Source organism: Neodiprion virginianus, chromosome 6 (genome assembly GCF_021901495.1).
Source record: "Neodiprion virginianus isolate iyNeoVirg1 chromosome 6, iyNeoVirg1.1, whole genome shotgun sequence".
Classification (NCBI taxonomy): Eukaryota; Metazoa; Arthropoda; class Insecta; order Hymenoptera; family Diprionidae; genus Neodiprion; species Neodiprion virginianus.
This window is the reverse complement of record NC_060882.1, coordinates 7,609,492-7,625,458: the sequence shown is the minus strand read 5'-3', so window position 1 is coordinate 7,625,458 and position 15,967 is coordinate 7,609,492. Positions and strand designations below refer to the sequence as shown.

At 40.5% G+C, this 15,967-nt stretch overlaps 2 protein-coding genes and 1 long non-coding RNA gene across 6 annotated transcripts; 1 reads left to right on the top strand and 2 right to left on the bottom strand.

The window, feature by feature from the left end:
* Positions 1 to 770: 770 nt before the first annotated feature.
* On the top strand, positions 771 to 10,259 carry LOC124307645 (uncharacterized). Of its 2 annotated transcripts, none has more exons than XR_006908844.1 (3): positions 771 to 826; positions 9,917 to 10,004; positions 10,148 to 10,259. It is a non-coding gene; the product is annotated as an uncharacterized LOC124307645 (long non-coding RNA). The 2 variants fall into 2 exon arrangements; XR_006908845.1 differs by lacking the exon at positions 771 to 826 and adding an exon at positions 2,053 to 2,655.
* LOC124307628 (uncharacterized) lies at positions 7,029 to 10,835 on the bottom strand. 2 transcript variants are annotated; one of them, XM_046769526.1, is made up of 5 exons: positions 10,652 to 10,835; positions 8,936 to 9,655; positions 8,360 to 8,806; positions 8,017 to 8,280; positions 7,029 to 7,895 (listed from the first exon to the last, which is right to left on the bottom strand). In XM_046769526.1, exons 2-5 carry the CDS (start codon positions 9,631 to 9,633, stop codon positions 7,760 to 7,762), a joined length of 1,545 nt encoding a protein of 514 aa, XP_046625482.1. In that variant the 5' UTR covers positions 9,634 to 9,655; positions 10,652 to 10,835; the 3' UTR covers positions 7,029 to 7,759. The 2 variants fall into 2 exon arrangements, with proteins under 2 accessions (XP_046625482.1, XP_046625481.1); XM_046769525.1 differs by lacking the exon at positions 10,652 to 10,835 and adding an exon at positions 9,762 to 9,922.
* Positions 10,836 to 11,521: 686 nt separating this feature from the next.
* On the bottom strand, positions 11,522 to 15,825 carry LOC124307627 (uncharacterized). Of its 2 annotated transcripts, XM_046769522.1 has the most exons (5): positions 13,683 to 15,825; positions 12,857 to 13,569; positions 12,291 to 12,737; positions 11,950 to 12,213; positions 11,522 to 11,822 (listed from the first exon to the last, which is right to left on the bottom strand). In XM_046769522.1, exons 2-5 carry the CDS (start codon positions 13,552 to 13,554, stop codon positions 11,687 to 11,689), a joined length of 1,545 nt encoding a protein of 514 aa, XP_046625478.1. In that variant the 5' UTR covers positions 13,555 to 13,569; positions 13,683 to 15,825; the 3' UTR covers positions 11,522 to 11,686. The 2 variants fall into 2 exon arrangements, with proteins under 2 accessions (XP_046625478.1, XP_046625479.1); XM_046769523.1 differs by having other exon boundaries at positions 12,857 to 15,825.
* Between the last annotated feature and the right edge of the window lie 142 nt (positions 15,826 to 15,967).

The following is a 15,967-nucleotide window of genomic DNA, read 5'->3' as shown; positions in this document are numbered from 1 at the left end:
TAGTAACTAGGAAAATTGAGTAAAACAGGTATCGTTGAAAAAACTGTTTGAATATTGCTGGAATTACGAAAAACGAGGTACGCCTAACCATTTTGCGCTGTCGTCGATCCTTTTTTGGTAATTGCAGCGCAAAGTAAGTTTGTTCGGTTTACTCTACTTTTTTAGTTAAATAATTTAACATCGATTTATCGTTGTACAAGCATTAAATTTTCGCAACAGTTGCAAGAAAATGTTGCGAAGCTAAATTTCAGCCGGTAACAGCTAAAAAACTAATTTTCATTTCGTACCTTGGAACTATATTTTTCGATTGTGGTAAAAAACGAAAATAGTTAAAGACTGAGCGGTAACCGGAAAAAAAATTTCTCTCATTGTCAGTGTGCTTATTCTGACTGATCTTTCCTTGCTAGGAGATGAAAAATCATGAAAAAAAAAAAATAAAAATCCACCTGCATCGCGAAACTTTATACCTACGTGCAAAGAATGCGCATGGACAGGTTTTCGTCTAACACAGCTCTTGTTACTATCGCGAAAATCAGACGCGTTTCGAGTTTCATCTCGACGCTAAGAACACCGTCAGGCTTATTACAGTGTAAGCTATTATACGTGGTGCATTACGAGAAACCAAGGTTAACTTCTGGAACAATTGATACGTGCCTCTTTGGTTACGTGTTTCGAAAAGTCGTGGGAGGCGTACGTCAAGTGATGGCATCGATCGTATAAATAAGGCTCGTTGCTATCAATAAACATATGACGTATTAGTATACTGTGGGCATGTTTACATCCCGCACTATTTCCGTTCGTGCCGCGTTGAAACAATCATAGACAGGTAGGTAGGTTTATACATATAACAGGTGCAAAGGCGGAACTGCGATTTTTCCGAAACAAACAACACTGCAATTACGTGTCGTCTATTTTTGAAGAAATTTTCAAACCGTGACTGCTAATATACGTATTCTTTGGTACATCGTCAAAACTGTATTATCATGAATCATTTCGCTAAGATTTGCCAAATTTTGTTGTTTTCTTTTCATTTTTCTTCCCCTCCCCCCAACAATATTGTACTCTTGGAGTGGACTGTAAGGTTTGAACCCCTTCAACGTACATTTTTATTTGTTTAGTTCAACTTAATTACTATTACCTACAGTACAACCGTTTTAGGCAAAATTGTTTGAATTTTAATGAATAAAAAAAAAAAATCCTGCTAGCCTTATTAGAATCTGAGATATTTGACATTAATTTCCACTGGGTATTGTTTACAGTAATTGCCACGAAAGGTACAAGGTTTGGATGCTTGCCCGTCAGGGATTAAACGAGCGCTGATACTTAGAAATGTGTTCAATCCTTGATCAGTCAATTTCTTGGACTTTGAACGACCGAAATTTTGAACTCTTGCCAATGGCGCCGCGACACGGGTGACAAAATTCGGTTGAATAGTATAAATAAATGCGATCACAATCGAGTCCCAGAAATATATTAGGTTTTCCATTTTTGAGCTTAAAAAAATTTTAGTAGCGCTACCCCGAATTCGATAAATTTTTAAGCAGTACGCGTCTTACTGTCCGAGGTTTGAAAATTTGCGAAAGGTTCGAGAAACCTGGTGTTTCAGCTCTCACTCTTTTCCTGTGAAAAAAATTGAGCCCCATGTAGGGAAATCGACCGAATGACGTGTATTTCCGTCGGATTGAAAAATCGCGAGAAGCCGGTTATGAGAGAAGTCTAAAACGTCGGAACGGGACTTGAATGAATGACGTCACGGAGTGACGAGACTTTTTTTGTCTTCTCATTGTTCCAAAATAGTCCTGCGGGGGCTTGTCGAGTGGGCGGCACGAGATTCTGGATCCCCTGGGCGAGAAACACATGCTCGAATTAACATTATCACACCGTCTTATTAATATGCATCGTAGACCAGATGAATCAACGTTGACCACAGCCAAGCGGGTCGTACTTCAAGTCCGTAAAAGACCCGATGGCCGTGCTTTACACCTTTCGTAGTGTGCGTGTGCGTGCAATGCGAGTAAATAGTATCAGAGGCTCGAAGATTATTATAATAATGCAAGATAAACAAGAGTTTTGCCAAATATGATTCGACCGCGGTTTCGCGATCAGAGCCGAGAGCAAAGTTCTCTTTACCATTCGTTTGTGTTCCACGTAAAATGTAAATCATTATCCATCCACGCGGTAGGTTATATATTTATAAAGTATTGGAGGAACAATTCGAACGCCATTAAACATGCATCACGGTGTCGATACTGTGGGCGAAACGCTTCGGGGATCTAAACTCCGAGGTTAAACTCTCGGCATTCTGTGACGACTAATTTGTGCGTGACCTCAGCTACGATTCACGTCGACGATCGTGACGTCACATCCAACAACTACCAACGCGGCAGACGTTGGATCCGAAATAGTCTTGGTCGTCTTGGAGGCACGCCGATCGATCTTCGCTTCCAAAACCGTTTTGTCGGGCAAATTTTGTCGGAGTTGTTCTTTGCAGTCGCTCTGTTGCATCGATAACTAAACTACAGTCACAGACGATGATAAGAATATGAAAATTTTGCGAAGTAAACATTTCACATTGTGCGTTGATTCTCGTTTTAATTGTCATTGAATAATGGGGCGCGAGATTTTAATCCAGTCTTGAGGAAATCCGTAAAATTGGTAAAAAAATATTCTTTCTCATAACAAAGTCAAGAGTCATCCAAATATAATTAAATTCGTTAAAAAACTGTGAGATAGATATTTTCGTATATTCTTTCGTACAATTCGTGATTATCTAATCAGTTTGTGATAAACTAAAATAAAAACAAAAAAAAAAAAACCAGAGCCGTGGAGTGCAGCTGCAACAAGATTTCAAAAACTGGTCAAAAATATGGACCAAAATTAGAAAGAGCGAATAAAACAGCGACGGGTTGCGAATTACGTGGGAGAATTCTCGGGCCGTTCGTGATATCGCGTGTTGCGAGTTGAAAGCGACGGAGAACGGAATCCGAACTGCGGAGGCGTTATCAAGGAGCCCGGAGACCCTTATAAGGATCTGGGCCGTTTGATTTACTTGCGGAATATCTTGTTCGTCGCACTTTTTTAATTCGCTGTGTAGATCGCGCCTAACGGATTCGAACGTAAAGTTTGCAGAGGCGTACGAAGAGAGAAGATATTTTGCGATCCATCAGTGGCGGAATTTTGTAAAAATTAAGGGGACTGGCTGGCTGAAAGTATAAAATTTGAATTGATTTTATTACGAGATAGTCATGCGTCGAGTACTTATCAAATCATTATAATATTCCGAACTACGAAGAATTTTATAGGAAAGCTTGGATATCGATGCATCGTTTAAAATCACATTAATATTGGTGAAAATCTGATAGAAGTTTATTTGATTTCGATATACGACGATTCGTTTTATTCGGGAGACTAGTTTGTACTGTAAATTCTTGAAGTTCATTATATTTTTTTTTATTTTTTAGCCAATTTAATTGAGTATTGCCACTCGCTAATTTTAATGAACATTGGTACAATGTCACGAAATTAAATATTCAACGATGCGAATGTGATAGAAAAAGTGTCTATTGAATTTTTGGAAAATAGTGTTCCGAATAAAATGAGCCATCGTAAAATGAAATCACACGAACAACATACAATCCTAGGGTAAAAAAAATACGTCCGCGAGGGTAAATTCTACCAACGTCGCGTCTTTGGCCCGAGTTAACCCGCGATGAAGTCGAACAAAGGGCGAAAGTCCGAAAACGCGATCAATCAAACGGAGCAAAATTGGCGGACGGTAATTTCGGGGAGATTGATCGACCGCGTGGTTGTAAAAGGTGAAAATTATCACCTCGGCAGGTAGAATTATCCCGCCCGTATCCTCGGCATCCTCGTTACCCTGTATTCGGTTCTTAATTAAGATTCAAGTTACGATCGGTATCTCGCCTCAAAATCGTGCCAAAAATTCCTGAGACCCGGCTGCCGGTGCAGCCTCGCGACCTTAGCCTTCGACTCAATTTTTATTCGTCCTCGCCGGCGCAGCCAGAGGCCAGAATTCTAGCGCAGCTTTAAATGTTGCGGCATCATTTTCCGGCCAATATATCCGGCCCGATCGGAAACTGCGAGATATACCGACGAGAGAATTCCGCGATGGAATTTCAGCCGCGACCAGACGATCTTTTGCCAAATTTCCGCCGATGGAGAGAAAAATTCGCGATCGAGTGGCGTCCGATCTGATTCAAAATTTTTTTTCTATTCGCTTTTTGTCTCCTTCAAGGCGATTCGAAATGGGACACCGGCGTTTGGCATGTGCGGGAAAATAAGAACCAAACCGACTCGGGCATCGTGCAACTGCTGTATCCTCGCTGCCGCGGCTATTATTAGCTAAAGAAAATTTCAAACATCCACGAATCCGAGGCCTCGGATCAGTGCCACGTGACTTTGGTCACTTTGTACGAAGTGCGTTTCTAGGTACCATGTACTCGAGAAAAATATGTAGGTAACCATGTATCACGTAGTGCACACGAAAATAGTTGTGCGTACATAGTTTCACATGTTGCAATCTGCAGTTTGCTGATTAACCGCAGATGATGAATCCGTCTTTCATCTCTGAGATTATTTATACTTTGCTCAGACTTGTGAGAAAAAAACTAGGACTTTCACAGTAATTAATCAAAGATAATTATTCCGACCGATTGTCGATTATTGTTAGTACAATTGTGATGATTTTTGATCGATTTGGAGAAATTCCTGTCGATCGATAACGTTCAACGATAGCCGAAATTCTTTCTTGCAGAATATTGAGTTCGTTTTTCCACACGTATTCGACGTAACGCGACAAGTAATTATACAGTGATTTTACGAGTTTGAAAGTGTGCGCGAAGAATAGAACGAATAAGAAAGAAAAAAATATCTGTGACAGATGTATCGCAAACAACGTGGGTGTGAAGTTTGTCCGGTAATGCGATACACCTGAAAGCACCATATTGCACAACCCGTCCGCATCCTGAATATCTCGTGTTTGGAGCGGAGAACGTGTCATTGGATTACGTATTGAATTTATTTGCATCTGATGACATTGACCAGCCCGCATGTGTAACCCTTGCATGTATACACAGACGGACATCATATATAACGTAAAAGCGTAGCTGTTATACATTGCTGTTACACATTGCTCGCCGATTCTGTCGGTACGATCTATTGTGCTTCGTTCTGCGCAGAGCTAACGCGATGATTTACAACGTTCTTTATTGTAAATAGGCCAGCGCGATTCTCTCGAAAGAGATTTTTTACAATGCGAGTAAAGATCTTCGCGGATCTTCGAGAGGTCAAGTCTGAGGACAAACTGCGCAAATAGAATGGCGCGATATAATTGAACGATAGTTACGTACGTACGAATGCTCGGAAAGACTGTCTAGATCCTAGTTTCGGAGTTTTTTTATTTTTTATACATTGGACTTACCTACTCAGAATTTTCAGTTTGACTTCAGGACGAATTATTCGAATTATTCGAACGAATGAATTCAAAATGTGGATACCAATTCAGAGCACGCCAGAAGGTATAAATTAGCAAGGCTGCAATAGTGCAACAGTTATACGGATGACTCATGGTCAGGAAGGTTCGGTGGCGATAGTCCAACAAAAATTTAACCCACCAAATATATAATGCACATACTCCTACCTACTTTCTTACAATTGGCGCTACTTGTGTGGGATCTCAGATTTGATTACCCGAGTTGCACATCGTTAGGCGAGAACTGTTGCTCCTTGGTTTTGCGAATTGATTTGTTGATTTGCTTCATAACTTTATAGATAGCGCGTGAACAACGCTAATACCTCCGAAACGCATTTCCTCATAAGTTTTTTTGTGTATTTTTGAACGATACTGGATCGTGTATAGCCGATTAATAAGTCAATGACAACGCGTTCAGAGGTAACGAATAAGATGTTCATTGATTTCAAGGAACCGCGTTTATTTCGCGCGCTGATGGCGTGGTTTGGAAAAAGCGGTTTTAACATGGTCCTCACCTTACAGCTTCGTTTAGTGCGCCGTGTGCTAAACGACTTGTTAAACATCGTACACGCGTGTAACTACAGTTGCGTGTAACGAGTCGTGCGAGTTGGAATAAAATATAGGCAAATTTAATAAAGAGTAGATTCACAGGTTTGTATTATTTTTATATGTAAACTAATCGGTAAAACAATGTAAAATTCATTCTCATTTCTCGCATGACACCTTTCAGAACTGAATACCTTGGGGACTATTTTTTTTTTATCCAATACCACAGGTTAGTTTAATCCCAAGTCGAATGATATAAGATATTGGAAAATTATTAAAGTCGATATCGTTACGCAAGTGCAAAAGCTTTTCCTGTGGAAAGCTGCATGATAAAATTGTGATACTTACTTCAATCACAGCTGATACGGGACGTAATTAGCTTAATACCTATCCTTTTGTCAAAATTATAATTTGTTCGCGGCAGAAGAGGTTTTGTTGGATATCTACTTTTCGGAAGTAACAGGTCACTTTTAATTTGTTACTTTCGAAATTCCTGGGATTGATTGTCCGTCCGATACCGATGATCTAGTTTCACAGTCCTAATACTTGTATCACTATATGTTACGACACACTTTTTCATTCGCTCATACGCTACTGCGATATAACCGACGTCGTTCGCTACTTACTTATGCTAATGTGTAAGCTATCAATCAACTGTTTCACTGAGCTCGAAGCCAAGCTGATTTGACGCCTGCTAACATCCCGATTTTACCAGTCATTTTATGATTACAGCGTTTAACTCGCTTGAATTCGCGAAAATTTACGTGAAATATGTGAAATAATTGAAAGAATTCGAACTCACTTTATAAGACAGTGATTGATCCAGGATTTGTAAGAGGATTAGCATCACTGCGTATTAGTGCCTCGAGGGTTTGTAACGATTCTGCATAATTTCGGTTTTCACCCGAGTCTTAATAACCGTAACAAAGACTTGGGCTCGGGAGCTCGTTTCAGCCGATCAAAAACAGCTAGACTGTTAATATTTATTCTTGCTTGGTTAAGTATATACATATTCCCCTGACATCCATTTATTAATCGAAATCCCGTGAAAATTAAATGTTCGCTTTCTTAATTAACCTTATGTAACCGACATATGTATTTACGTGTAGGATTGTCGTTTATTTACTCTAAAGCCAATCTTAATGTATTGGACCAGGCAAAAAAAAAATCTTCTTGAATAATAATATTATTTTAGATCAATTCTTTCGATGAATTCAACAAATTATTACTTTCTGTGCATTCTACTGAATTTGTTATTGTTATTACGTAGGTATACGAGTTTAGATTGTTTTTTTATTACCACAAGGCCTCGCAACATTTGTCTCGTACAGTACAATTCTTTACCGTAAAGTGAACAACTATTTGTCAAATTCTGAACCAACAACTTTGCTTCGAATGAGAGGCATTATTATTAGGAATTGGTTCATTACTCCAAGTTGAGGTGTATCTAGTTCCTTTAAAGACAGTCGTTACCCACAAGCACGCAAGCCTTCAGATATACTTGTTGCCTCTCCTACTCGACGAAAAAGGGAGGCTAGAATGGCTTCAGGATAAAAGTTATTATTAAGTAGGTTTGAATTTTATGAAGTTTGGTACTGCCATGTGTGTCCATCTGACAAGTTTTCCCTATCAGCGCTGGTCTCATTGAGTATGATAAGTATATCCTTATTCCTAACAATAATAAAACAATGAATTTGGTTGAAAATGAAACGAATAACCGAATTACCCTTCAAACTTGATTCGTATCTTCTCCCAACCCGAGGGGCGGAGTCTTTCACCTAGATCCAAAAATCGTTGCAGCTTGGTATTGACGAAATCGACAACCATCGAGAGTTTCATCCCGTAGTAAATGAAAGATCTGAAATAACGAGAAATGTGAATTCAGGTACGGTGACTTGTGATGTCGATAAAGATGACTCTCATTTTCATTCTGTGGTTCTGTAGAGAGAAAATGATGGATTGAAAAAATTGGAGCTCACTTCATAAGACAGTGGTTGATCCATGCTTTGTAAGATAGCGACGAGTAGAGCCGCGGCATTTTCAGATCAAGAATTTCGCAAACGAAAAGAACGGAAGTTTCGAAGCTGATGTACGGAACAATGAATCCGAAACCATCGAATACACATCTCGTCATGTGCTCCCACTCAGGGGTCACTTCTCGCAAATTAGGCTTCACCCAAACATCGAGAAAATCATGACTCAATTGTTGAATTTCGTGGAGAGTGCCACGACAAAAGTTGTACCTAAAAAATAAGTTGCTGGCTTACCATTGCTGACGATAAAACGCGAACAGTGCATCATGTACATTTTTGCTCGACTCACTCATCTTCCGCTCCCAGCTGGTAGCCGATGCTTCTCCACAAATGACAATAAGCGTCAAGATCTTCTTCCGTCGCGTCATGAATTCCGAAATACTGAGGGTAGCAGATGACCAATCCAACAAGTTGCCATTGCGTGAACGACATTTCAAACTGATTGAAACCCTTGGGTCGATCAGGATCGTTCGGCTTCACCAGAAAAGGACACTGACCGACCGCAGGGGTTTCACAAGCCTCGGAAAAATCTTTCAGCAACATGTCACGCGACGGACACGACAGGTTTGGAATTTTTACCGCATTGTCCGTTTCTTCGGTTGTGGAAGCATCCACCATGTGTTTTACGGCAGCGTGGGACGCTCTAACAGCCAAAATATCCTTCCAAGCTTTAGTTCCTTCGGACCAGGGATCGTAACAGTACCAGTGATGAAACCGTATCGCCGCGGATGCCCACCTTGAATTTTTCCAGAAACGGGAATTAATATTATCGACATGACTTTTTTCTTCTTTTTTAACAAGCTTTTCAGCGACAGCGTTGACTGAAGAAACGCTGACAGTATTTACAGGCGGTAACTAGGAGTACCTTTTCATGGCCGTAAAACGTGTGCTGGTCTTTCCAGTCAGAATCATCAGCTTAAGTGTGTCCTGAAAGGTGTACGTGCACATCAGGGACAGCATCTCGGCAAGGTATAGTGAGAAATTGTGGTCCCGAGCAAATTTCTGACCGCGCCGTAGCTTTTCCATGTCAAGCCAGTCGGGCTTCCGGTCAGCGGGTCTTCCGCAGTCTCCGGGACGAGACATTCCCGTCATCATGTGCAGTAGTCCGTCCGGTATTGCCTTCAAAAATTCTCGCAACTCTTCGACAACCGATTCCAGGCGTTCGTCTTCGGACTTCTCGAACGTCTTCATCTCCGAAGTCTCGATCTTCGCCTGCGCTTCTCTGGCGCTGTTCAAAAGATATTTTCTCAAGCACTTGTCACCTGCGAGCTTGCGGAGTATCGCCTCTCTGTCGTACGTTTTGGTTTCCGATGACGATTTCATCGCGTCAATCCCGTTCGTCTTTTCTTTATCGTTAGGTGTCAGAGTGTCGCGATAATCTTCTAATTTCCGAGACGTCTCCGAAATGTCGCTCTCCTTCACGCCACCAGAAATCGACATTGCATCGCTTTCGAGCGACGATCTTGAATGTGCAAGAATTCGTTTCACGTAGCCGTCCTCTTCAGTATCCAAAAATTCGTTCTGCACTTCACAGTTCATAATTGACTCTTTATCCCCCTTCATGATTCTTGTTATCCTTTGACGGCTAGAAATTGAAAGCGTTTAGATAAATAATCTGTCACAGACGACTATCTATGGGCCAGTTTTTACCAGTGGTTTATAGCTTTTCTCTATTCAGCGAAACGACTTACCAATCACATTCACTGGTCGAGTTCTGTCCCAGTTTTGACGGTTTATTGTTCACAACCAGCAGTGATAATAGGCAGAGTACAAAAATTCATGCGAAGCAATATAAAGTGGGGCTGAATTTATGTATAAACTAATGTAACAGTCTTCTTGACCTTAGGCATTTCCTGTCGCTGACCCCACGGAACAAACTTCAAACTTGCGCAGCAGTCAACGCCAATTGGACAGACTTACCGTGGCTCATTCTGGTTCGTGAATTCATAATTCTGATTTATACACGTATACGTATACCAACTCGTTAGACTTGGGAGAATTAACAAATGAGCAGAGTACTAATTTATAATAATTGACGTTTTCTGGACACATGTTCTATGCTTCTTTTTCATTTCAGATACCTATTCAAATGCGCCTCTGAAATGGGAGCAATGAAAATACGTGCAACACAAGAATATATCTCCATGTAAATCAAGCACACCACACTTATTCAATTCTGCTAGGAGCACCACAACTACACTAAAGAAAGACTATAGCTAGAGGAGGGGGTTAATCAGAATCAACGTATAAATACTGTACATACATTATGGTTCTGACTTAAGCTATTCGGTGAAATACACATGACAAAACAAGACAAAGGAATTTTGAAGGGGTCAGCATTTTCTAGCCACCATTGCGTGAGCGTGACTTTTGAGTCTAATTTTTGCTGATTACCGTAAGCCCCCGCAGCATTCGTTTCATTGAGCGCAATCCTTCGTACAAAGTAACACCTTTCTCGTAATTCCGGACCACAAACCTTGCTTCACTTAAGGTATTATCACTAATCCTCAAACGATGCACTTCATTCGAACGTATATACTTGCTACACAGGTACGAATTGGGATTTTGTTATTTTATTCACATATTGTAATATATTTATCATCCGGCTACGCGAAGGCAAATAAAAATCAGCTTATGCGTGACGTATACTTGAGGGAATCGACGTATTTAAAGTAGTGCGCAATGGTACGAAGTCGCACCAGTGTACCGTTTGAGCTTTAACAATTTACTCATCGTTCCAAGTTGTGGTGTGTATAACGCTAGCAAAGCAGAGTCACTATCCAGTTGCTTCTCCTTCTCCAGAAAAAAGGGAAAGTAGCTATAAAAATTTACATCACGAACGACGCAATAGTTCGTTATGTAACAAGGGAATGGTCGACTTTTATTACCGTATTACATGTGGAACTTTTTGCCCAACTCGACTCTGGCTACATTATTGACTTAAAAAATGTAAAGGTGTGGAAGCGGGTCCAGGGCTGTAGTCCCCGGTGGGGTTGAACACAGATTTTTTTTTAACATTACTACTCTTACAATAAAATATATGCTGAAAATGTGTCCGAAGCACATGTATTTTAAATACCTTCTTGTCCCTTCTCTTTCGTTCTTTTTCTCCTCTCAAACGTTACGAAAATGTTGATGTTCGCCGTGCTTCCTGACACGCTGCAGCAAAATCGCCAATTCTAAGCCACATCGAGGAATCGTTGCAGTTAATTGAATAAATTGAATAGTGCGGGCTTCTTCCTGCTTCCTCTTGTACATTTCCGTCACATTCACGCAATTAGTCTCACCAAGTGCCATATACCGAGAGGCGAGAGCTAAGATGTTACATGAACTTCCGGAAAATATGCGCTAACATGGAATAACATGCTACTTTCGTCCCGCTCTTCTGATAAAAACAAATTAACGTTATGGTTGAGTCGGATATAAATTTTTTTAAAAATACGATTCACTCTTGTGTTGGTTTTGATTTTATTAATTTGGATATCGTCGCGTGTGCCCATCATAAACCCTTCCGTTACCCCAGCCTTGATACCATAGATTATAATAATAATACCCTTACACCCTTATATTAATAAAATGATCAACTTCTTTCAAAATTTAGCATGTAACTCCCAAACTATCCCTCAAGCTTAATTCGTATCTTCTCCCAACTCGAGGGACGGAGTCTTTCGCCATGATCCAAAGTTCGTTGCAACTTGGTATTGACGAAATCGACAACCATTGGGAGTTTCATTCCGTAGTAAAACAAAGACCTGAAATAAAGAGAAAAGTACGTTAGGATATGGTGACTCGTGAAATCGGTAAAGATGACTTTAATTTTCATTCTGATCTGTGTTTTCTGTAGATAGAAAATGATGGATTGAAAAAATTGGAGCTCACTTCATAAGACAGTGGTTGATCCATGCTTTGTAAGATAGCGACGAGTAGAGCCGCGGCATTTTCAGATCAAGAATTTCGCAAACGAAGAGAAGGGAAGTTTCGAAGCTGATGTACGGCAAAGCGAGTTTGAAACCATCGAATATGCATCTCATCATGTGCTCCCACTCAGGGATCACTTCTCGCAAATGAGGCTTCACCCACATCTCAATAAAATCGTGACCACATTGTCGAATTTCGTCGAGAGAGCCGCGGCAAAAATTGTACCTGAAAAAAATTGTGGGTTCAATATTGTCGACGCGAAAAAACGATCGATACGTCGCACACATTTTCGATTAACTTACTCATCTTCCACTCCCAATTGGTAGCCGATACTTCTCCACAAATGACAATAAGCTTCGAGGTCTTCTTCCTTAGCGTTATGAATTCCGAAATGCTGAGGGTAGCAGATCGCCAGCCAGACAAATTGCCATTGCGCAAACGACACTTCAAATTGATTGAAACTCTTGGGTCGGTCAGGATCGGTCGGCCTCACGAGAAAAGGACACTGACCGACCGCAGGGGTTTCACAAGCCTCGGAAAAATCTTTCAGCAACATGTCATGCGACGGACACGACATGTTTGAAATTTTTGCTGCATTGTCTATTTCTTCGTTTGTGGAAGCGTCCAATTTACGTTTCGCAGCAACGTGCAAAGCTCTTACAGTCAACATGTCCGTCCAACCTTTTGTTCCTTTGGACCAGGTATCGTCGCAGTACCAGTGTTGAACCTTCAACGCCACGGACGTGTACCTTGGGGTTTAAAAAAAAAAAAAACAGGAATCAATATTATGAACACGATTTTTTTCTGCTTTCTTAACAAAACTTTTCAGTGACAGTGCTTACAGGCGATGATTAAGAGTATAATTTACCTTTTGAAGGCCGTAAACGGCGTGCTGGACTTTCCAGTCAGAATCATCAGCTTGAGTGTGTCCCGAAAGGTGTATGCACACATTACGGAGACCATCTCGGCAAGGTATAGTGAGAAATTGTGTTCCCGAGCAAATTTCTGACCGCGCCGTAGCTTTTCCATGTCGAGCCAGTCGGGCTTCCGGTCAGCGGGTCTTCCGCAGTCTCCGGGACGAGACATTCCCGTCATCATGTGCAGTAGTCCGTCCGGTATTGCCTTCAAAAATTCTCGCAACTCTTCGACAACCGATTCCAGGCGTTCGTCTTCGGACTCCTCGAACGCCTTCGTCTCCGGAGTCTCGATCTTCGCCTGCGATTCTCTGGCGCTGTTCAGAAGATATTTTCTCATGCAATTGTCACCTGCGAGCTTGCGGAGTATCGCCTCTCTGTCGTACGTTTTGGTTGCCGATGACGATTTCATCGCGTCAATCCCGTTCGTCTTTTCTTTATCGTTAGGTGTCAGAGTGTCGCGATAATCTTCTAATTTCCGAGACGTCTCCGAAATGTCGCTCTCCTTCACGCCACCAGAAATCGACATTGCATCGCTTTCGAGCGACGATCTTGAATGAGAAAGAATTCGTTCCACGTAGCCGTCCTCTTCAGCACCCGAAAATTCGTTCTGCACTTCACAGTTCATAATTGACTCTTTATCCCCCTTCATGATTCTTGTTATCCGCTGTCGGTTAGAATTTGAAAGCGTTTAGATAAATAATCTGTCACGGACGACCATCTATGGGCCAGTTTTCACCAGTGATTTATAGCTTTTCTCTATTCAACGAAACGACTTACCAATCACATTCACTGGTCGAGTTTCGTCCAAGTTCTGATGTTTCACTGTTCACAACCATCGGTGACAATTGTCGACACACAAAGGCTTAAGCGAAAAAATGTTAAATGTGACTTAATTTATGTGCAAGTTAATTCAACAGCCTCCCTGACCTGAGGCATTTCCTTTCGGTGATTTCACAAAACAAACGTCAAACTTGCACAGCACTCAACGCCAGTTGAAGAGACTTACTAGTAGCTCATTGCAGGTTCATAAATACGATCGCTTGGAGCTACATTTAAAAATATAAATTGCATTAAAAAATATTGGCACGTCGTGGTTGCAGTTTTTTAATAGTTGACCAAATTTGAAAACAATAAATATTATTCATGCACGTATACGTATATCGACTCGTTACACTTGGAAAATTGAATAATTTGGCCGAGAACTGATTTATAATGATTAACTTTTTTTCTCGTATGTTTTTTCCTTGGTTCTTTCGCATTCCAGTTAACTGCTCAAATGCAGCTTTGAAACGTAACTACACATCACAAATTCGTATAATATAAGAATATTCGTAAATGATATACGCTGTAACGTTAAACTGCTCTTACCCTCAGTTGAGGGCGTACCGTTGACAGTTTGCCGCAATTCTCTAGCTAGCCTGAATTCAAATAAACAATAATAAAAGATACTCGTTGGGCGCCAGACGCTTCAGCGTCAATTTTTAGACAAAGGTACGGTACGATATAATAATAATTAGAAAATCTGCCGGTTAGGCTTACAATTAGGTATGGTAAAAGAAAGTGGTAGAGTGACGGTATTTAAAGGCAGCTAGCGATAGTTAGATAAATAAACAAATAAACTGAAATCAAAGAAAAGAACAGGTCAATCAGTCGTACAATGTCGATTGGGTTTACAAGTTTCGAGGCAGCCAAGTCAGCTTACAAAAGTTAACGATAATCCACTTGGTCTTATTTAACAAGTCAACATCAATTAATATATCGAACAATAGAATTTCGCAGGATTTGCGGGAGAATAAAGTCAAACGATAACTTTTAGCAAAGGATGACAGTTAGCAGAGAAAATTGCGCGCGTAGGTCGAATTACGGAATTTTTGTTTCTGTTTGAAAATGGGCAAAATTTACGAGGAGCAACATATTGAATTATGAAAATACCAAGAGTCAAAAAGTCGAATTTTTCAAATGTCAGACTCGTGCCTTTTTTGAAAATTTACGAACCCGAATTTATCAACAACGACAGACCAAAGCCTCGAAAGGTCGAAATTCCGAAACTCACTAACGTAAGACAGAATGGACAAAATACCGAAAGGTTGCAAGACGTGAGAAACACGTTTATTCTTTCCAAGTTGCAGCTAATAAACGGCTTTACGCGTTTGTAAAGTGACACGAGGGCGCTGTCGTGATTACGGAACGCGGTTTAATTACTGTAATAACGTCTTGAATAAATTGAACGTACGAGAAAAAAGATATACCGTGTTATTAAAAATATAATGCCTGTTCCTTTGCGTTCTTTTTTTCGTTCATGACACGGACGATTGTCAAATACAATGAGATAATCTTGATAAAACTAGCATCGAGTTGACGAATTTCACAAATTCCGAAGTCTCAGGCGATTCGGTATTTCGTCATTTTGCAGATCAAGATTTTGCTCATTCTGAAGTTTAATTTCCGACAAACAATATTTTCGTTTTTCGGCAGTTCGAAGTATTAGCTCCTCTCAATTTTTAATTTCGGAACTTTCATTATCGATATATTGACATTACCACATTCTGTGCTTTGTTCATTCGGAATGATGCCGTTAGTTCTGAAAATCCTTTTTCGGATAAAAGAGCGTTACCTTAAATGAACATTCGTGAAAACAGTTATTCTACTGGGTGATTCATCGAAATTCGGTACACTGATCATTGGTTATTTTAAAATACGTATCTCGATAACTGCTACTGGAACGATAGATACGAATGGTAGATGAATGATAGGTGAACGGTAGGTGCTTTTGAAGGCGGAGCAGAGCTTGCACATCAGGTAGTCGGTAAATGAGGCCATCGGGAGAATAAATCGTCATCAGAGTTGTCACCCTGGTACCTTGTTTGCTTGCGCCGAAGTGCGAAACACAGAGTTTATAAAGAAAGAATTGGTTACTAGTAATTTATCGTCTAGTTTGCATTCAGTTCGCTCGGAGTAACTCGCCAAGGAAAAGTAGAAATCCTATATATTGTATACGTGATTATTCTGGGTCAATCTATTCGGTGAACTCAACACTGTACAACATGACAGCGAAGTTTTAG

Excerpts from the sequence above, each read along its gene's own strand:
- LOC124307628 (XM_046769526.1), bottom strand. The coding sequence starts at position 9,633 with ATGAAGGGGGATAAAGAGTCAATTATGAACTGTGAAGTGCAGAACGAA. Across the intron at positions 8,807-8,935 it reads CGTTTTACGGCCATGAAAAG|GTGGGCATCCGCGGCGATAC; the intron begins GTACTCCTAGTT and ends GAAAAATTCAAG. Across the intron at positions 8,281-8,359 it reads CAGCTGGGAGCGGAAGATGA|GTACAACTTTTGTCGTGGCA; the intron begins GTGAGTCGAGCA and ends CTTATTTTTTAG.
- LOC124307627 (XM_046769523.1), bottom strand. The coding sequence starts at position 13,554 with ATGAAGGGGGATAAAGAGTCAATTATGAACTGTGAAGTGCAGAACGAA. Across the intron at positions 12,738-12,856 it reads CCGTTTACGGCCTTCAAAAG|GTACACGTCCGTGGCGTTGA; the intron begins GTAAATTATACT and ends TTAAACCCCAAG. Across the intron at positions 12,214-12,290 it reads CAATTGGGAGTGGAAGATGA|GTACAATTTTTGCCGCGGCT; the intron begins GTAAGTTAATCG and ends AATTTTTTTCAG.